Below are 22100 nucleotides of genomic sequence, written 5' to 3'. Positions count from 1 at the left end.
ATAGTAGGTGCCAGGCATACCGGTTTGTGCCAAAAACTGCAACACTGCTGGGTTTTATATCAATAATGGTCCACCACCCAAAGGACATACAGCCAACTTGACACAACTGTGGGAAGCATTGGCGTCAACATGGGCCAGCATCTCTGGAACGCTTTCGATACCTAGTTGAGTCCATGACCCAATGAATTGAGGCTGTTCTGAGGGCAAAAGGGGGGGGTGTGCAACACAATATTAGGAAAGTATTCTCAATGTTTGCTATATTTAAATGTAACTGATCAACATCAAACACTTTTGCCTCTCAGGTATGCTGTAGATTTGGCACAGTGGTTGAGTTTCATTATCCACATGAATGTTTGCAATCTTTTCTCTGCCAGTGTCCCAAATGTGATACCATTTTACAGCAGCAGAATGGCATTAATTAACCATATCATACTACCATGATCAGTATTCCAGTGATGCAAAGGCTGAAAAACACTATGGCCCATGTAAGTTTATCATTTTGTGATTTGAGGTTTTAATATAGCCTATTGAGGATTCCCCTGAAATGATGGAAAAACAATATTAAATTAATGTATTTACTGATGGGGTGATAAGTTTTCTAATAAACAAATGTTAACCTTTCTTTCTAGAAGAACCTTACTGACAATTTGTGTTTGCTTGATACCATCACACAAAAACAAGCGAATAAGCATTCAGCAGTTGTATGCAGAGGAACTGCCTATGCTGCAGCAGCTGGTGACACGGACACAATTTTTGACCATTTAAATTTAAGCAAACGGAAAAGACAAGTCAATGTGTTGGGCAAGAGCACGAACAAAAATATAAAGGTAACCAAATTGATCATCTAAGTTGCTTCTGTGGTGGTGGCTGTAATTGTTATAGCCCAGCATTGGTTTACCCAATAAATTACCTGAAGCTTCTATATCGTGTAGGACTCTTATTTTTTTTATAGCCAATCATTTTAAACTGTCATGGTTTTGATTTTCTTAGATATTTATTTAACCTGACAGTTTGTGACTTGAATACGACTTAGGCCCGACACCTAGAGTTGGTCTACTTGTTCTCTATGATCTCTTGGTAAAGCCAACCTGTGGAGGAACAGTGGCATATGGTTTGCCTTTTGTATTCCATTCCTTTTGAACACAGCTGCTCAAACTGCAGTGGGTGAATGAGTAGTAGTGATGGTCTTTGAAGCTGTGTCCACAGGGGCTCTCTGTGTGATACCTGCATGTTGGTAGGATAACATCCTCTCCTGTGAACATGTACCTGACACTCTTCTGTGTTCGCTCAACCTGAACAACTTCAGCGCTTAACACTATGGAGAGATCTTGTTTGAATTCCCATGTGAACTGTATCGCAGAATACACATTATTTTCATCATTTACATGAGCTAGTTCATCTATATTTTAGTTTACATTTAATAGAGTGATTTGAATAGAATGTGTCATGTAACTTCCACCCCAAAATCTGATGGAGGAAATAAAGAATCTGGGTACATATCAGGAGAACTAGCCCCTTTATTTACAACTGTGGAAGAGATTTCAACCTTCACAGAAGAGCCAGTGTAATAGGAGCGAGGGTTCTCCCCAATTAATGTAAGCTTGTAAGCTTGTAAGAGGTGCTTCGCCACTTCATGGAATGTGTTCATTTAAAAAAATATATATATAATAATAATAATATATGCCATTTAGCAGACGCTTTTATCCAAAGCGACTTACAGTCATGTGTGCATACATTCTACGTATGGGTGGTCCCGGGAATCGAACCCACTACCCTGGCGTTACAAGCGCCATGCTCTACCAACTGAGCTACAGAAGAAACGTTTTTCCTTTCTTTTTTTCATATAAGGCCATTTTTTTGTGATATGTTGCAGGAACTGGCAGTTACAGGTGTTTAAAAAATGCAAAAAGCTCCAAAGGAGGGTCTTGTCCAAAAGTCCTGGGAGCACTCATAAGATATGGAGTGAAGTGTTTGGATTTGGCTTCAATCCCCTCCGCATCTTGACAAAGGTAGTCTTACCATTCACCAAGAGTGGAATGAAGTCATGTACAAGTCATGACATAAACCACTTATCCTCTTTGTTCTTCTGACACTATCAGCATTATCAAAGTTAGGTCATCTATGATTTTGTAGAGTATGAATAAAATGTTTTGATGAAGCATGACATCTGATGTGATTTTTGTACCCTTAGCAGTAAGGGGAGTTGTCCTGTATGTGTATCATTGAGCATTTATTTGTATGACCCCCTAATGTAGAAGTTGATTTTTATCTTGAGTACTTGGCTTTATAAGATGCCATTGTGCATGTGCTCTTAAAGAACTTCAGGAAACATGATGCCGTAACCACTTTTTTTGCTTCATGCAGCCTAACTGTGATTGTTGATGTTTTCTATGCACGGCTGTTGCACATGTTCAATCGGTAATCAGATCTTTGTACCCTTGTGTGCTTTTCAGTTAAAATTGGCCATTCCAGCCCCCCTGACCCCAGATAGATTAGAACGAGGGCCAATGGAAGTTGACTGTATGGATCGAGCCTGAGTCATTTCGGGTTTCATAGACCAGCCATCAACGGGACCTCGTCATACCCAAAATAATTTCCTTCATTTGTGAGAGGCACATTGAAATGGAGCCTGGTGCAACAGTTCACACCAACTCTGTCTTAGGTTTATTTAGTGCAGACTCTTTGTTCAACGCCTGCCCTCTTGTGCTGCTGCCAGAACATTGCATAAGTGAAGCCAAAAATCCCCTTTGAGGAACCTCCAAAAAACGTAGTTGTTGAAATTCCTCGTTTTGTTTCTTGGCAAAGCAGTGAAAAATGAATAATAGCTCTTTAGGCTTTTTACCCTCGAACAGAAAATCCTCCTAGCTGGCTTGTTTGATGTCAGAAAAACATTCCCAGATCAGTGTCAGCAATGGGCAGCCAGTCTCTTGCATTGCTACTGAAAACATTGTTGCCTCCCTAATGAACACATTTCTTTGGTAATATCAACGGCAGCATTTATTTCCATCCCATATTAAGCTTCCATCATAGTGATGATGGTTGATGTCCATCTTAAAGTTCATTGTGGAACTTATTTCAGCACTGCGCTAAGGACAATCCTTTGCGATGAAGGATGACCAAACCATGCCACGCTTTACTAAAGAAAGCTGAAACCTTTTTAAACTTTTTTTTATCAATGAATCCTTTCATGTCCATTTGTATAGGGGTTTTGGGTGTGTTTTCTTTTGAGTATGGCAGATTTAAAAGGGTTCTGTTGTCACGGAGGATCTAGGTGTTGTAAAACCTTAAAATGAAAAACAAGATCATGTCTAAAGTGTGGTTGGACAGGGTGAATTGTTGAATTATTGTCGATTGCTAACGCACTTTGTCACAACAGCCCTCAGATGAAATGTCAAGCAATCCTCAGCTCAGTCGATATACTGGGCTACCTTCTCAACAAAAGGCCTGTTAAACTTTTCTCAATCTTTGCTGTATGCTGACTGTTTCCAAACCCGGCATTACTAATATGCAACGAGCAACCTTTTTATCACACCTGGGCCACATTTATGTCACGGACGCCCTGTTATGCATGTAAAGCAGTCATGTATGGGGCCATGTACTGGTGGATGCCCTCTGCTCAGGACGCTTTCACCCCAGACTTCCGACTGGGGGACTGGAGAGCGGTTCCTGACGGGAAAGAGCCTGTTCGCCCTGTCACTAACTGTCGCTCAGGTGTTCAGTGTTGATTGCCCGTGAGGGGGCGGTGGTACTACGGTGTCTGTATATGAGATGGATGATCCAGAATAATAATACCGGCGGTGCGCTCCAACCTGTTTTTAATTGTTTCATGGCCTTGGGATGTTGATTTCCTCTTCACACATCAAATTCTGCAGATATCTGGCATGTGGTGTTCACTGTTTACCTATCCAGAGCTGTACCACTGTGTTGCCGCTCAATATCAACAAAGGAAAGCAATATGCAAACTATTGAAACTGAGACTTTATGGCTGCTATTACCCCTTAGTCATTATTTAGGTGTATTGAACTCACTGTGTGCGAATGTACTCTAAAGTGCATATCATTTGTTAATTTTTCAATCCAGACTCTCTAAGGACATTAGTTATGACAAGCATGCCCACAGAGTAAGTAGATTTCAAAACATATTTGTTACAGCAACATTTAGGATCTTAGACAGATTAACATTTGATTATGTCTTGTTGAACTTCTTGGCGATACTTTGCCTTCTCAACCTACTAACCTCGATATTTAGAAAGGTTTTCTTCTTTACACCTCTGGCCCCTCAGAAAGCAGCACATATTGACCCAGGTGGTCCAAACTCTGGGTGGGTTCCCAGTGGTGGACCAGGTGTGTGAGAACACAACCCACGTGGTGTCGGTGGGCCACTGCGGACCCTCAACATTCTCCTGGGCATCGCCTGTGACTGCTGGTAATATTCCCCTAAACAGGTTTTGTGGTGTTTGGAACCAAGACAATTCCAGAAGAACCATGTGAACTTTCAGATCAGTTTTCAGCAGCACCTGTAAATAACTGAATATTCTACTAATATTGTATACTGTTCTTATTCAAACATAGCCCTTGGGGTCATATTGGTTTTATAAAAGTCTATGCTTTTATAATGAAATTGCCTGGTCAGTTTACTATCATATGATGCAACTGTCTCTAAGAGCTGGAATTCCAAACAGTAGGAAGTGGGTAGGACACCTACTTTTATTGCCATTAATTAATTTTCAAAGTGTTTTTTTCACTCCAGCATCCTGTGTCAGATGTGGATGTTGCTTCTTCCTGTCCTCCTCCATTCATTAATCTTTGGCCTGCATCTGTGAAGGGGAAGGGGTGTTTTTCTATAGAATACTGTCTCATCACATTTCCTTTTGAAATCGCACACAGTTCTGTTGTGGTGGCCAAAACAATCTCCACACTCCCTGAAGGCTCTTGATGAGCCAGGTCATTTGATTTGAATGGGGCCTTCAGCATTTTTACCTGACACGCTCAATCTGTGCTGATTTCTGTCTTGTGCAGTAGTGGGTAGTGCTGAGGTAAATAGCTTCCTGCAAAAGCCTGACGTTGTCCAAGAATCTAACTGAATTGAAAGTTGAAGGCATTTTTTAAACATCATAGGCATGACACATCAGACATTAAAACACATTTTTTTATGTTTTGTGTTAAAGCAGAATGAAGACATAAGAACTGTAGCTTGAATTTAAATTTTAATTTGAATGATGTTCTGAAATCTATTTCTTTGCCTTTCTGACAACCATTATCCATAGTCGACATCATTGTTTCACATCAGATTGAGCGACAGCTGTCGGTTGAGGGACGAGCGTCACGTAGGAGTGACAGAATCTGACAAGACATTGTACTCCACACAGAAATTCCTAAATACACTAATCCTAATCATAGCGCCAGTCGCTTAGAATAATTAAGTGAAAAAGTTTTGGTCCCAAATGTTCACAGAAGCATGGGTAAAATGTATTACATAAATTATTATCACCATAAATCACATTTCTACAGTACAACAATTAAATTAGATTGATAAATATATGCAGATATGCTCCACTTTCTCTGGATACCTTGGATACAGATTAGAATCACGACAGAGTACGTAGTCTAAGTCAGGCAAAGGATGTGGAAGTTTAATTACTCAGTCAATTGTGTAATCCTGGAAAAAGTTGAACACTTGCAATAGATTCACACAAGTGCATAACTAGGTTAATTGACATTGATTACATGTTTTGAGTAACATCCCAATCAAAGTTAGCACATCTGATTTTAATACATTTTGTGAACCTTCTATACATTTTAAATTAAATCATGTAAGTATGTACAAGCTCTAAGAAAGCAAACCAGTAGATTCATTACTGATGACTGTAGCGCGTTATGTTCATATTTGATCTTGTATTTGTACTTTAGTTTTCTTTGCTTTTAGTATTAGGCCTATTTTTAAATTTTAATATAAAATAAAATGTAACCATTTTCAAATTGTATCATTGTATCAAATGTAATGGGGTGAAATATTGTTATTACAGAATGTACTTTGTCAACCTTGCATTGTGTCACACACTAACATTTCCCCTGGTATTGCTTGTTATAGAAAACAATACTGTTATCTCTACCACAGTTCCAGTTAGCTATAAATACCTATTTCATCCTTTGACTGCCTTGTCCTGGTTGGTTATGCAGTCCAAAGCCCATATGTTTCTAAAAATACACAGTTCATAGACTTCTGCTCGTTTTCACCTGTCAATTTTGTACAAAACAGTAAACTCTTTGCTGACATGTTGGAGGGAGTTAATTTGTTCCCTTCCTTGTGGAATGCTTGGAAGTGGTGAGGTTGCTGTTATGGAGCAGTTCAGTCTGTCTTGTCTGTAGTTTCCCAGAGTGACAATGCTCTCCTTTCTATGTCCATCTGTGAGAGGCATGTCTCTGGGACAGCCTCAGAAGTCTACTGGTCTGATCATCATTGTGGTAGACTTCAGTGAGTAGCCTGAGCCCTTCCAGTAGTACCATTTGATTCCATTGAATCGATTAGAGTTCTGGCCGTGCTGGAAAAATATTCCGTTCAAGTTAGAGGGGCCGCATGCGTCAAACCACCAGCCTTGAAAAGCAGAAAACAAGAGATTGTCAGTCTGAGGTTTTTCATGATGTACATGGTCTATAAGACAACGAGCCCAATGAGGAGTTGTGCTTCTCCTTCTAACACTGAAGTGTTGTATTATCATATTACGATTAACTCCCACAGTTTTATACCCTCAGTTTCGTTGAGTTCCAAGGGGAAAGTCTGGATTGCTATATCACATGGACTGCAAGTTGTGCAGCTCATTCCCCCTGTGTCTGTCATCTTAGTCCTATTTTTGTTCATATGCAGCTGGTTATCCCCAACAATTCCCTGAGGTATAGGGATTCCTCTATGCGAGACCTCGGGAGGGGAAATCATTTGGAGAGCAGCTTACATGTAGAGTAGGCAGACCCCGATACACGGAACAATTCCAAGTCTAGCGCCCAAAGCAGTCTACAAATCAGAGGCATGGAGGAGGACCTCTCTTCTGAGCTCAGAGAGAGGGGGAGGGGGAAATCCGTAGTTCCCAGACTATTAATGTCAGCTGTTGCAGGGGCTGAATTCCCAACTGAGTTAATCACTGATCAGCTCATATCTAATTTTGCTTGAGAGCCTTGACCCCACGACAGAAAGAAAAGGCAAGATGTCTTTTAACTTTTTTTTCTGGGGGTAGTGCCAAACGCTTCTTGGGGGGTGGGGTTAATGTGAAAATGGAGGAAATAATTGATCTTAATGAAGGCTGCTGGAAAAGTCGAGGAGATTGGCATATTAACCTGTTCCTTACCTCCTGTTGTCAGTTGTGAGCATTTGCAAACACATCTGTCATTGTCGGCATCTTTTGTGCTGAAATCACTTCCTGGTTGACCAAGGCTACTAATTTTGCCTGCTGTTCCACTGTAGCCTTTAAGGTGTATCCTGTGTAAAGAAAACAGAGGAATACAATGTGAGGAGGAAGTACATGATTGCCATTCGCCAAGGATTCCTTACTCTGCTAGCACTAACTTACAAGATGCTGTGTTTGAATATCCCTTGGTTTTCCGTGACTACTTCTGAACCTTTCTTGTGCTCCATGACAAGCTATCGGCACCCAAACTCAACTATGGACCACGAAACCAGTGCCACTGCATTTTTTCATTGGTCCCTTCTAATGAGGGACTGATTTAGTGTGCAATGAACTATCAGATAGAACAGAACCAGCAGGCTCTGTACCTTGTAGGGTAAGAGTTTAACCCTACTATAGGCTATGTCTACACACTAGTCATTTGCAAGTTAAGTGAAGCATGACAGCTGCAGTAGGGTTTGCTGACAGAAGGGCCCTGTTATGGTTTGGTTGTTCATTACATTTGACATTTTAGTCATTTAGCAGATGCTCTTTTCCAGAGTGACTTACAGGAGCAATTAGTGTTAAGTGCCTTGCTCAAGGGCACATTGACAGATTTTACACCTAGTTGGCTCTGGGATTTGAACCAGTGATATTTCGGTTCCTGGTTCAATGCTCTAACCGCTAGGCCTACCTTCCGCCCATTCATTCTGTCGAAAATGTCAATGCTGGTGATGAGGTATTGATGTCATTGCTAACCTCTGTTGTTTTGTGGCCTTTGAATTTCAGTATGAAGATAAGTTACATGGAATCATTTATATTTCTGGTTCTAGAATAGTCAAGGGTCATACTTTGAGACTTAAGGAATTAATAGGAGTGTGCTTGAGTAGAGGTCTAATGCTCAAACAGAGAGGAAGTATCAGTTGTCTCCTTAAAATCAGCTTATGTTCAGCAAAGAAAATGGCAGGTACTGGTGATGTCTAGGGGTGCAGAATGAATGTTTAGAAGACAGAAGCATTTTAGTCTTCTGTTTCACAGATCCTGACCATTTTCCAGATGACAAAATATTTATTTTGGACTGGTGACAAGTGTTTGATCCTCCCACCGCCCACCCAACATATTTATATTTTCAGACAAGGTAAATATTTTGTTTGTCATTTGTTGATTTTAAAGAACATTTTGTATGCACCATTTTGTTAGAGCTTACTTTAACATTACTACATCAAAACATCTTGAGTAACAGACTAAATCTGTCTCTGTCAAAAAGTTATGATAATGTGTTTCAGTCCGCATCGCAAAGTACTAAAAGTGATCACCTATATTTAAAGGTCCTCCACACACAGACTCCCCCAACATAGTTTCCGTCACATAAGTAGCCTAGCATTGGAACACCACACCTGGGAAATATAGGCATACCTGTAGTTTTCTGCTTCACTGCCGAGAGAGAACTGGTCATATAGTGAGAATCCTGAGTTATCCTCCCAATCCATCATCTGTATTCTCAAGACGTATGGTTGCTGATTGGTCAGTATCGAAACAAATTCATTTCCCAACCAGTATTCACCTGAAGGCTTTCCAAAGCCCTTTGAAGGAATATAACAACATAATTATTTGACTTTTAATATGATCATAATGTTTGTTCTGTTTTTTGCTACTGGCCAGCGTTGTCTAAGCTTTGTGCTGTGGGACTGGGATCATTTCCTCTAGCGCTCACCATTTTGTACTCTTTCCACGTACGGTGAAAGTCAACATGACCATCAAATCGTTTTTGTAGTACTGTCCATCCACCCCCCTCCATCTCCATGTCACAGTAAGCCTTCAAACAAAACAACCATTTTCTCCAGGTATCAATGATATTAAGTTCAGATGTTTCAGTACAGTGAGGGAGTTTAGACTGCAGCAACAAACATAACAATAAAAACAGTTCCATATCAGTAGTTTAAAAGCAATGGTAGTTTTGTGAGCACAAGCGATGTGTAATTACCAGGTTGTAACTCACCAATGAAAAGTATCTAAGGAGAACCCCTACTCAAGTTTAGGCATGCACAAAACAAACCAAAGGCCGAGACCATTTTAACTGACTCTGAATTAAAGGAAAGCTGTGCCGTCATTGGCTACATTTGATTCCCGACTTGCAAGACAATTGGCTGTGGTGGTGTTATTGTACAGTTGAGGTCGAAAGTTTACGTACACTTAGGTTGGAGTCATTAACTCGTTTTTCAACCACTCCACCAATTTCTTGTTAACAAACTATAGTGTTGGCATAAACTATAGTGTTTTAAGACATCTACTTTGCATGACACAAGTCATTTTTCCAACAATTGTTTACAGGCAGATTATTTCACTATCACAATTCCCAGTGGGTCAGAAGTTTACATACACGAAGTTGACTGTGCCTTTTTAAACAGCTTGGAAAATTCCAGAAAATGATGTCATGGCCTTAGAAGCTTCTGATAAGCTAATTGACATCATCATCATTTGAGTCAATTGGAGGTGTACCTGTGGATGTATATCAAGGCCTACCTTCAAACTCGGTGCCTCCTTGGTTGACATCATGGGGAAATCAAAAGAAATCATCCAAGACCTCAGAAAAAAATGTTTAGACCTCCTCAAGTCTGGTTCATCCCTGGAGGCAATTTCCAAACGCCTGAAGGTACCACGTTCATCTGTACAAACAATAGTACACAAGTATAAACACCATGGGACCACGCAGCTGCCATACCGCTCAGGAAGGAGACGTGTTCTGTCTCCTAGAGATGAATTTACTTTGGTGCGAAAAGTCCAAATCAATCCCAGAACAACAGCAAAGGACCTTGCGAAGATGCTGGAGGAAACCGGTACAAAAGTATCTATAAAAGTAAAACGAGTCCTATATCGACATAACCTGAAAGGTCGCTCAGCAAGGAGGAAGCCACTGCTCCAAATCCGCCATAAACAGGCCAGACTACGGTTTGCAACTGCACACAGGGACAAAGATTGTACTTTTTGGAGAAATGTCCTCAGGTCTGATGAAACTGTTTGGCCATAATGACCATCGTTATGTTTGGAGGAAAAAGGGTGAGGCTTGCAAGCCGAAGAACGCCATCTCAACCGTGACGCATGGGGGTTGCAGCATCATGTTGTGGGGGTACTTTGCTGCAGGAGGGATTGGTGCACTTCACAAAATAGATGGCATCATGAGGCAGGAATATTGTGTATATATTCAAGCAACATCTCAAGACATCAGTCAGGAAGTTAAAAGCTTGGTTGCAAATGGTTCTTCCAAATGGACAATGACTCCAAGCATACTTCCAAAGTTGTGGCAAAATGGCTTAAGGACAACAAAGTCAAGGTATTGGAGTGGCCATCACAAAGCCCTGACCTCAATCCTATAGTAAAGTTGCGGGCAGAACTGAAAAAGTGTGTGCGAGCAAGGAGGCCTACAAACCTGACTCAGTTACACCAACTCTGTCAGGAGGAATGGGCCAGAATTCACCCAACTTTTTGTGGGAAGCTTGTGGAAGGCTATCTGAAATGTTTGACCCAAGTTAAACAATTTAAAGGCAATGCTATCAAATACTAATTGAGTGTATGTAAACTTCTAACCCACTGGGAATGGGATGAAAGAAATGAAAGCTGAAATGAATAATTCTCTCTACTATTATTCTGACATTTCACATTCTTAAAATAAAGTGGTGATCCTAACTAACATAAGACAGGGAATTTTTACTAGGATTAAATGTCAGGAATTGTGAAACTGAGTTTAAATGTATTTGGCTTAAGGTGTATGTCAACTTCTGACCTCAACTGTAATTGTACATTTATTCTGAATGTAGGCAGCTTATAAATTGCATAGGACAAATGGATATTCACATAAGAGTTTAATTGTACCTTAATCTCATGTGTAGTGTTGGGAAGGGCCAGTGAGTAGACTCCACTGTCTGTGTTCCCCGACTTGTAGAGTGCAGCACAGTCTGGGTATGTGGTCGGTGTATCCTGCATCATGGTAGGCTTGTTCACTGCAGAAAGTTGAGAGCACATCAAATTTATACTGCATCAAGTTTACTTTTCCATAAAAATATATATTTACTTTTCAACAGTGGTTTTGATCTCCCCCTCCCCCGAGTCTGTCACCCTCCTCCACCTGCGGGGACGGAGATGGTGTAGATTAGGTTGTTGACGGTCTCCAGTAGCTCCTGTTGCTGCCGCTGCAGGGCAGAGCTGTTGGTGGTGGCCCGGAGAAGCTGTTTCTCCAGCTCCTCAATGACTGCAGTCTGTCTCAGTACAAGTGTAGAGAGCTGCTCCTTCTTCTCCTTCAGCTGCTCCAGCTCCACCTGCATCTGCACCTCCATCTCCCCCACCCTCTTCTCCAGGTAGCTGGGGAGGAGGAAGGGCAGGGTACACGCTCAGCAACTTGCAACAGAGCTGGCAGGGCATTACTGGTCTTATAGCACTACTTAGTATGTTGGTGTTGTCCCATCAATTATTACTGTTGTGGACTGTTGTACAATACATATGGCAACTCAACTTCCCTGGTTTCCAATCCAAGCAACTAGCTATCTAATCAAGAAGTTTGTTTTACAAAACTGTTTCACACAGAATATAGGAAACATTAGACTAAATATTTACTAAATATTTACTATCTGGTGTTTGTAGCCTTTTTAGTTAAAGCATGATTTAGAGATTGGGCACCTGCATGACTGTGCAGTTTACTACAAACAACAAAACATCCTTACCTGTTTTTGTCATTCAGCTTGCTTATTTCATTTATTTGGAAAATGAGCTGTTTTTCCAACTTATTCGTTGACAGAAAGTTCTCAAGAAGCTGACGTTCTAGCCGAGTTGTATTATTTATTACCTAAAGATGAGAGACAATTACTTCCCACAGAAAATGTTAGATGAGATTGCGCTATTAATTGCTGCAAGCCCTTTACAGATTAAATTAAGTAAACATCATCTTGTTGTCATTATGTCAGATATTTGGCAAGAATCAAATTAAGAACACAGGATCTTGAGGGATTTGCTTTTGTTTTCCCGCAAATAATTTTAGTTTTGTATTTTCAGAATCTGCCCTTAAAGGGGCAATCAGCAGTTGCTAACTTGCCATGAAAAAGTAGTTGCCCCCTTTCTGATTTTCTCTATTTTTGACAAATATTTCGGACACTGAATGTTATCAGATCTTCAACCTTGACCTAATATTATATCAAATATACCTGAGTGAACAAATTACAATGTTGATACTTATTTAATTAACAAAGTTATGCCACACCCAATGTCCCTGTGTGAAAAAGTAATAGTCCCCTTACACTCAATGACTGGTTGTGCCACCTTTAGCTGCAATGACTGGTTGTGCCACCTTTAGCTGCAATGACTGAAACCAAATGCTTCTTGCAGTCTTTCCCATCCCTGTGGATACATTTTGGCCCACTCTTCCATCCAGAACTGCTGTAACTTGGCAACATTAGTGGGGTTTTGAGCATGAACTGCTATTTTCAGGTCCTGCCACAACCTCTCAATCGAGTGGTGTAATAGTTTGGGGATGCTTTGCTGCCTCAGGACCTGGATGACTTGCCTTCCTTGAAGGAACCATGAATTCTCCTCTGTATCAAATAGTTCTAAAGGCCATACATCCATGTCAGGCCATACATCCATGAGCTGAAGCTGGAGCACAGCTGGGTCATGGAGCAAGACAATGATCCAAAACACACAAGTCAGTCTGCATCAGAATGGATGAAAAGCAACAAATTTAAAGTTCTGGAATGGCCTAGTCAAAGACGAGACCTAAACCCAATTTGAGATGTTGTGGCAGGATCTGAAACAAGCATGTGATACTCGAAAGTATCTGTTATTTGATCACATCAATATTAGGTTTTGGTTGAAGATCTGATAACATTCAGTGTCAGTTATGTGCAAAATAGAGAATGACAAAAGGGGCAAATACTTTTCACTGTAGATACATTTTTGGACTTATACATTAATGAAATGTACCCATTGATTCTTGAAGAACTGAACTTGTAAATTCCTCATCAGAGCCCAAAATATAAGCTTGTGTTTACTACAAAGGTGTAAACAAAGTCAATGTAAACAAACACTGTATATTCAAAAACCCTCGATATAACAAATTTTGAAATCATGGATAGTCGATCTCTGAATTTGAGTGGTTCCAATTCTCCACCCCCATCCCTTAGCTTTTTACCGAAACAATGGTGAGGACTCGTTATTGTTTCAACTACTGATTACTTTAAAGTGGCAATCTCTCAATTGGGGATGTGGTATGACTAAATGAAACATTGGTCTTTTCCTGGCTAGAAAAATATCTCAAATGAGTCATATGTAATGGATTCTGATATCTCCCTGTATTCTCTAGAGTAGTCTGTTTCATAAACGGCTCCATAGTTCACTGCAATTCTTTTGGAACAGCTACAGTTGAAAATAAATTGTGCACACCCTGCCATGAGTTTAGTTTTTATCCACACTCACAGTAGACTGAAAACATTTACAATACAGCACCCTCAAGACATTTGTATTTTGTAAATGTAGCACTTTACTTGATAAAAATTCTAGGAGTGCAAACTCAATTTGTAACAGTCCTATCTCACTTCAAGTGCAAACCCTTTGTGGTTCGCTTCACGTTCTTAGAGCACAATTAGCATGGGTGTAGATGGCTGTGGAAATCTGTTTCGTAACAGGAAAAAACTGAACAATCGAATTCCAATAAAGGACAAATATATTGGAAAGGGGGCAGTGGGTGTAGAGGCTACTGTGAAAGAGTGGCTGTATAATGTAATTAATTTCTTTAGGCGTTTTGAAATCCTAGGTCCAGAAAACCCCATCTGATTTTCCAGTTTGAGGAACTGAACTCCGCAAAAAGCTGGGCCAATTTGTTGTTTACATGAATGTTGGGTATGTGTCTGTCTACCATTGGAGCTGGTGTTGGAGACTTTGAACACACGGATGCCTGATTGTGACAAATTGATAGACCCTTTCTTGTGGGAATACAATGACGTTAGTAACAGGAAATGCTGTGTAGTTCGTTCACAAAAGGTCAATGGCCTTCTAAAGCAAATCATAATCCTGGCCCTGTTGGACAGCATTCAATTTAAAAACTATATATATCTACATTGGCAATTTGATTACTTTTGTCATTAATTGCAGTGTTTCCCCTAGGATTTGTTTCTGCTGTGGTAGCAAAGTTAGCATGGGGGGGCTAACGGCAGTGTCTCTGACCAAACATTTTAGAGGCCCCCTCTTGGCCACAGAGCTAATTTCCTGCATTTCTACACATTTTAACCATGGGGCAGATGAAAAATGGCAGTTTTAAAGCTAATTTCCTGCAGTTCTACACTTTTCCATGGCTTATGCAGTTTTCTTATGCTATCGGAGTGTCTCAAACATAAGAAAATCAATGCCATGACATTTTTGGAATTGTACATTCTCCCTGACTGTCCAGTTTTTATTTATTTTGGTGATTGTTTTGGTGATTTTATTTTAGTGATATAGAGCTCCATGATCTTTTCTACATACTTTGTCTGGTTTTAGTCGTTTAAGTTTACACTGAAAACATTTAGCTATCCCCGCTGCTGCTAAATGAATATAGGGGAAACACTGAATTGTTTGATGTAGGCTACTGGGTTATGAATGTTGAGTCATTTAGCATACAGTGCCGTGAAAAAGTATTTGCACCATTTCTGATTTTCTCTATTTTTGCATATATATTTTTTTATACTGAATGTTATCAGATCTTCAACCAAAACCTAATATTAGATAAAGGGAACATGACTTTACAAATAACAAAAATGTATACTTTAGGGATGCTTTGCTGCCTCGGGACTTGGACGACATGCCTTAATAGAAGGAATCATGAATTCTAGCGATGCGAGACTGATCAACAACTACAGGAAGCGTTTGGTTGGAGTCATTGCAGGCACAACTAGTGATTGAGTGTAAGGGGACATTCACACGGGGGCATTTGGGCGGCAGGTAGCCTAGTGGTTAGAGCGTTGGACTAGTAACCAAAAGGTTGTAAGATAGAATCCCCGAGCTGACAAGGTAAAAAAAAATCTGTCGTTCTGCCCCTGAACAAGGCAGTTAACCCACTGTTCCTAGGACGCCATTAAAAATAAGAATTTGTTCTTAACTGACTTGCCAAGTAAAATCAAATAAAAAATTGGGTGTGACAACTTTTTTTTTTAATGAAATAAATGAGATAAGTATGCAATTATTGTATTATTTGTTAATTCAGGATCCAGTTATCTAATATTAGGTTTTGTTTGAAGGGCTGTGAAGTAGAGAATTAGAAAGGCGGCAAATAAATTTCACAGCCCTGTATACAGTATGTATATATATCACACACACAAAACCAATATTGTTAAGTAAAAGGTCCTCACCTGCGCCTCTACGTTGGTCAGTTTCCGTGTTTGCTCAGTGGTCTGACTCAGCAAGTTAGCCCCAATCTCTATCATGGCTGCGGTGTGGTTGTGGACAGCATTCTGCTGGATCTGGGCCATCTCCTGCTTCATGCTTTCCTGGATATAGTTCTCCAGCTGCAGTAAGGATCAATAAGAGTTGACAAAGGCAGGTTAGTGAGATGGTTTAAGTGATATATCAGTATTATTGGTTCACTGTGATGGTGTCAAATGAATTGGGTATGATACTGTGGTTTACCATATGGATGTCACAGTGAATGTGTAGCCTATTTCTCTTTTAGAATGACTCCTTTTAAGCAGTACAGCCTTGTCATAGAGTTCATGGCCTTTCCCCTTGTCTGACTGAGAGGTAGATGTAGACAATTATCCAGAGACAGGCCAGGTAGTTTGACTAATGTTTAGATTTACATTATATTGAAGCCTTAAATTGCTGCAGGAAGTTCACTTGCTTCTGTTGGGGTCAAAAATGGAAGACTGAGAATATTTTCCCAGCATCCCTTCTGGTTCATATTAATGCCATCACTTGAACTATACTAGAGATTAATAACTGAAAATCTACACATTTTTTATATGGTTGTTTTTGGTTACATCAAATTGTATCACAATCAATCAGGACTGCACTGTAATTCCCTGTCAACATGCTATATTCAACCGCTAAGGTTCTTTTTGTAAAATTGTACTTCTGAATGAGCCTTTTCATGAATTAGGTTCAGTCATCGTGGCGACAACTAATACATTGTAAAATGTCTACTAGTGGAAAAGTTCTAAATAAGCTGTCCTCTCTAGTGTCTATCCCACATGGTATCATTGTCTTCAGAGAAAATAAAAGCTTTAGATGGGCGTTATGTCCCCTATTCAGTATCCACCTGTCAGATTTAGAACAAACCCAATCCTAAAGCTCTTTTCTACATCAAGTTCCTGAGTGGGAATTAGGCCTGAAAGTCTTGTAAACAGGATGGAAATGATGAGTGATGAGTTGCATCCTCTACGACACAGCGTCTTCCACTGCAAGATGATATCATGGCACTTGTAGACCTAGTTTTTCTGGTCTTTGTTTGCGTAAACAATTAGGTTGTATACCCATCTACCAAGAAGCTAAACTATTGTGACCAAGTTTAAACTGGGAGGCATATTTAGCCTTTCCCCATGTTAATGAATGACAGTGCAGCAGTCAGTGCTAATTTTTGAATTGGTCTTCCTTTCTCCACTTCCATATTGGCTGTGTTCTTGGACACAGACACGTGGAGGCTGGAAGAGTGTGCCATCGGAACTGCAAGCAGGAAGTTCCCAATGACGGCAATCTAATCAGCTGTTTACGTGTTGTTCCTCCCCGCTAACATGAAAAGCGTGACCGCAAACTGACACATCTTTTATGTCCATCTGCTGGACTCCCTATTTCTTCCGCCAGAGTGGGACAGTGCAATAATTTGAGGTATTACCTCTGCTCTCACAATAAATGTTCATTTCATCAGTTGATGTACAGTGATTTCCTTTGTCCTTGACTCAGGGTCTTACATGGTGCAGTACAGAGGAAGAGCCTTTCCTCTGTTATTACAGATCATGCCAATATTCCCACAAGCTGTAGTGTGTGAAATTGACGTGTCAGGAAAAATTACATTTAATTTTATTAGTAATGTATTTGGGAAATGGATACTTACATTTTGCATAAGGCTTTGTTCTTACGTGTTAGTAATTCTCTTCAAATGACCCTATTACATAGTCTACTTTTTCCTTTAAAATAGCTCTAGAATTCTGGACGCATTGAGCTGACCTCACTTTTACCAGGTGTCTCTTAACCTTTGCAGATTTCCCATAGATTAGTTCCGCTCACTTGTTTGTTTTATATCCAATGTGTTGCATTTCAGTTAAAGACTGGACTTCCTTTCCATGACAGACATTAATGACAATGTTATTAATCCTTTCCATCCAGAGTAGTCACTTTAGGCCAAATCCTAACCTTGAACACACATAACTCTGACTATTGTGTAGCATAAATCATGCATGTCAATTGGATTGGAGATTTTAGCAGAGTTACATGCATGTTTGCGCATAACAAATCTGTCCTTCGAGGATAGAATTCTGTGAGGCAGTGAATGCTTAATGAATTGAATGACACATTATCACGGAGTCTAAAGACTACAGATTCACTATTGTAATGGCTTCATTTCGAGGCTTTTAAACTCTAGTGGAGTGAGAGCTGACATTTCAGATCAATCACTGTCCTTAATGTATTTTTAAGCTATGTTGAGTGCCCTATTCAAAACATCATCCTTTAAAGACTACATTTTTCTAATTGAGGTGTTCTTAAGCAGTGGCTCTGATGTAACGGCAATGACAAAAGGTCTGGGGACCCTAACGCTTCGCAGCAGCTGACCTAGCTGGCGGAGTGATTCAGGTCAGGCTCTGTTTCCTTGGAGAGGTGTGAGCTGTGTGATAAGACTTTGAAGTTGTGCTTGTCTTGTCAGAGCTCTATAGACCTCATCATTAATCAAACTCTATAGAGAAGAAAGAATGGAGGCAGCCCAAGCAGAGGCACTCTGTTTCTTTCACAAGTGATGGCTCAGCAGTGCTGAAAGGGATGCGCACACCCTTCATCTGGGCACCTGTGTCGAGGCTTTGTCACTTCTCGGGCCCTTCTCACCCACTCACAGAGCCACCACAGCCCTGCTTCTGTTCTGGGACGCTTCTTTGTTTTATGGCCTTTCAGGATACTTTCTTCCTACTTCGGCTCACATTCAATTTCTTACTGCTCAAGACTGAATCCATGTCAAGATGCCCCCTTCGAATAGTAGGACAATGTCACAATTCACTTGCCTACATCTTTACAAGGTCAAGTTCAGTCCTCGCAATCAGAATCAGAGAATTCTTTGCATCTGAATGGAAGTCTTTCAAAGCCATCTTGGCAGTAAGGGAAGTGACTGGAGTACAACGCGCCTGCACATCACTGAAAAGTTGGTGTGTACACTAGGGCTGTGAAGATACTGGTATCTTTCGGGGGCCGAAATGATTTGTTCCTTTTAAAAACCTGCTATATGTAAAATATTGTGTGCTATAGCTTGGAATATAAATGTGACTCTGGATGACAATATAATGTTTGTTTCCAACATTAGGGCTGTTTTCCTAAAGAAGTCAAATCGGCTTTGTGTTTAGTTTCCTGCCACGATACTAACGAGAATCATGATACTGATATAGTCCTGGTCCTAGTGTATACTCTTGTATTCTCTCACGGGGGGAAATGAACCCGTCCTATAGAAAGTAACTTGTAAAACGGTGCTCTCCAACCTTGTTCCTGGAGCGCAACTGTCCTGTAGGTTTTCGCTCCAACCCTAATCTAGGGCACCGGATTCTATTAATTAGCTGGTTGATAAGCTGAATTGGGTTAGTTGCAACTAGGGTTGAATTGAAAACTTATACAGGGGTAGCTCTCCAGGAACCGGTTTGGAGAGCCCTGTTGTAAGCCATATTGAGCGGAGTGGGAAACCAGAACCTGTAGCTGGCCTATATGAATATTTCCCTGAGGTGAAATGAGTCCATGATACTACATAACATCACCTCTGCACAGTAAGATACATAATGAGGTCAATGCCGAAGGCTGCTAAAGCTTACTGTCTCTTAACTTTATCATCTTACATTTATGTAACAACATAATTAGGGCTGTGACGATCAAGGAATTTTGGATGATTGTAATTGGCCAGCCAAATGACCGCAGTCTCCGTAATAGCCATTTGAATAGCAATATTTTTTTATTTCTATGCATTTCCTGCCATAGAAATAGACTGAATATAACGGGCGTCCCTTTTCATGTCAACGATGGCATAATGGGTGGACTGGCGACCATTGCGAATGTACCCATAGGCGCAAACAGGAAGTAAAATGATATGCTGTGATTTGTTGATTCAACTCGATATCATAACAAATACATTCCATTGCATGACCCACATCCATTAAAAGAATTTGAATGACAGTTTCGTGTTAAGGGTACAGCTGAAATGGACTCAGGAATGCTCAGCGGTCCCAACTTCAATCAGCTGATTTAAACATGTTATGGTTATGATGGTTATTTTCATGACTCTTCATCCATGACCGTCAGTTATACGGTAATTGTGCCAGCCCTAAACATAGTGGCAGAGCAGCAGAACCATTCATTTACTGCTTAATCACTAAACGGCTCATAGCACCCAAAGGGGTATCCGGAACCAAGTCCCTTATGTTTTAAATATGGGCACTCATCCAAAGAGTGCAAATAACATATATTTTTTGTGGAACTATTTGTAACATAAATGAATTGGAGAGATGAAACAGATCATAAGATATAGAGGGACAGAATAAAAAAAACGTATATCATGCGAATGGGTGTGATACTGTGTTGAACACACACACACCTGCACTACCAGTAGAGAAGCTGTGTGACGTCAAGCAGAACACTGTACCTTGAGGAGCCACTGCGTGTTGTTCTCCATGATGTTCTCCAGCTGCTCCAGCCTCTGGGCAGACTCGTCATACTCTGCCGGATCGTCCTTCTGGACCAGGTTGGTGTAGGTGCTGCTAGGGGTCCTGCAGTTGTCCTGCTCAGGCAGCAGAAAGGTGTAACTGCACGGGCCATTCTGGATCTGGTATTGTCTCTTAACAGCTGTCGTGTCTGTAGTTTTCCTGTAGCCGGCCCCCAGGGCCAAGCAGCCACTCAAGACCAGTAAGCCAACATAAAACATTTTAAGAATTAAAACAAACATTTGTATTGTTATCCAAAATTCTCCTTTTGGGTCACTCACTGCCTTTCAATGGATTTGTTTTTAGAAGGGAAATATTGTTGTAATTCTTTCCTCTGGAATATCCAAATGCACACAGTCCTCTTTCAATTCTTCAGGTTCTTTTATAGGCAGGAGGGGATACGGTCAGCGGGTATACCGGGTAGATGGTGTCATTCCTGCAGGTTCCCAGTCCTAGACTGCACGCTTCCCCTTTTTTCATTAAGTCCTCAGCCTCTTGGTTTCAGCTGCAGTTGGCCCTCTGATTAGCTAGATATTGGAGTGAAAGCAAGGCCCCTCCCACTACATCCCTGTGGCCAGTCACTGTGAAGAGCCGCTGGGCTGGAAGCAGCAATGTGGAGACTCGTTCTTACACACACACACACACACACACACACACACACACACACACACACACACACACACACACACACACACACACACACACACACACACAGGAGCAGATGCACTAATTAAACACTTCCCGCCGTATCCTCTTGTTTGCATGAGATCGAGAGCTTTATGAACAGGTCAGGGAGACAGATGGGCAGATAGTATAAAGTAATTACTATATTTGCGTGTTCTCACAAGACGATGGCCGATCATCTATTCTGGATGCAGCTGCCTTCTTCCAGCAAAGTCTGCAATTGCAATATCCATCCCTACCCACTGTAAATATGTTTTCCCCTGTTGACGACAAAAGCACAAAGCATTTGTCTAAGTATGAGAATGTTGCGGGAAAGAGAGACTATTTCTCTGTCGTCACTCATCCCATTCCGAGCTCTTTGCTCCGTCTTAAGAAACATTGGCTCTTATTTCCTGTCATTCTCCAACTCTGGGCTGTATCAGGGTCTTGGTTACATATGAAGGGGTGAGATCCAGTATGTTTACAGAGGGAGAAGAGTATCTGGCTGAAGTTCTGGGGACATTAATAAAGCTCATCCATCCACTTCATGTCATCTTAATAAGATGCTAAATCTCTATTAATGTGACTTAAAATAAACTGATCTTGGCTTCACAGGGCTCAGGGTTTTTCCTGTGTGGGAATGAAGTAGTCAAGGTTCTTCATCTAGTCCTTTTTCAAGGCGCTTCTTTTTTCTTTATCACCTCTGATCTTGGCTGCTGTTGACAGGCAGCTGGGAAACTACCATAATATACAGTACTACACAGTAGCGATGTCTGAAGTCAATGTAATTTACCTGACTATTAGCTTATTGTACTGTCGTTAACATAGAATCCTCAGAGGTGCCTGGCTGTCGCCAGACCACGTTCTCCTCTTGATTTTCCCACCTTTGATTTGAGAGGATGCGTTTCAGATCAGGGCGGCTGTGATCCCTGCATCCTGTCTCAAGCCTTTCTTAGACTGGCATGGAGTATCATGACGAGAAAACGGTCCCAAGTAGCCTAGGCAGTTGAAACCAGACAGGTTCAAATAGTATTAAAATACAAACGTTGTCCATACTGATAAAATATTGTGATTTATTCAGGAGCATGGTTTGATACGCATTTATCCATAGGGATGGGACATAGACAATAAATGTTGTCGGGAAAACTGTCTTCCAAGGAGGGACAAGG

The 22100-nt window shown here is 40.8% G+C and overlaps 1 protein-coding gene and 1 long non-coding RNA gene across 2 annotated transcripts; one reads left to right on the top strand and one right to left on the bottom strand.

Moving 5' to 3' along the window:
* Nucleotides 1–30: 30 nt before the first annotated feature.
* Nucleotides 31–920, top strand: LOC124040364. The gene is made up of 2 exons (XR_006839706.1): nt 31–485; nt 630–920. It is a non-coding gene; the product is annotated as an uncharacterized LOC124040364 (long non-coding RNA).
* A 4284-nt stretch (nt 921–5204) lies between these two features.
* LOC124040363 (angiopoietin-2-like) lies at nt 5205–20783 on the bottom strand. The gene is made up of 9 exons (XM_046357499.1): nt 20211–20783; nt 15742–15897; nt 12091–12212; nt 11499–11731; nt 11246–11373; nt 9090–9191; nt 8792–8958; nt 7340–7470; nt 5205–6594 (listed from the first exon to the last, which is right to left on the bottom strand). Exons 1-9 carry the CDS (start codon nt 20508–20510, stop codon nt 6434–6436), a joined length of 1500 nt encoding a protein of 499 aa, XP_046213455.1. The 5' UTR covers nt 20511–20783; the 3' UTR covers nt 5205–6433.
* Between the last annotated feature and the right edge of the window lie 1317 nt (nt 20784–22100).

The sequence above is a fragment of the Oncorhynchus gorbuscha genome, linkage group LG07 (genome assembly GCF_021184085.1).
Source record: "Oncorhynchus gorbuscha isolate QuinsamMale2020 ecotype Even-year linkage group LG07, OgorEven_v1.0, whole genome shotgun sequence".
Taxonomy (NCBI): domain Eukaryota; kingdom Metazoa; phylum Chordata; class Actinopteri; order Salmoniformes; family Salmonidae; genus Oncorhynchus; species Oncorhynchus gorbuscha.
The sequence above is the reverse complement of the archived record's forward strand: the minus strand, read 5'-3'. Positions and strand labels throughout refer to the sequence as shown.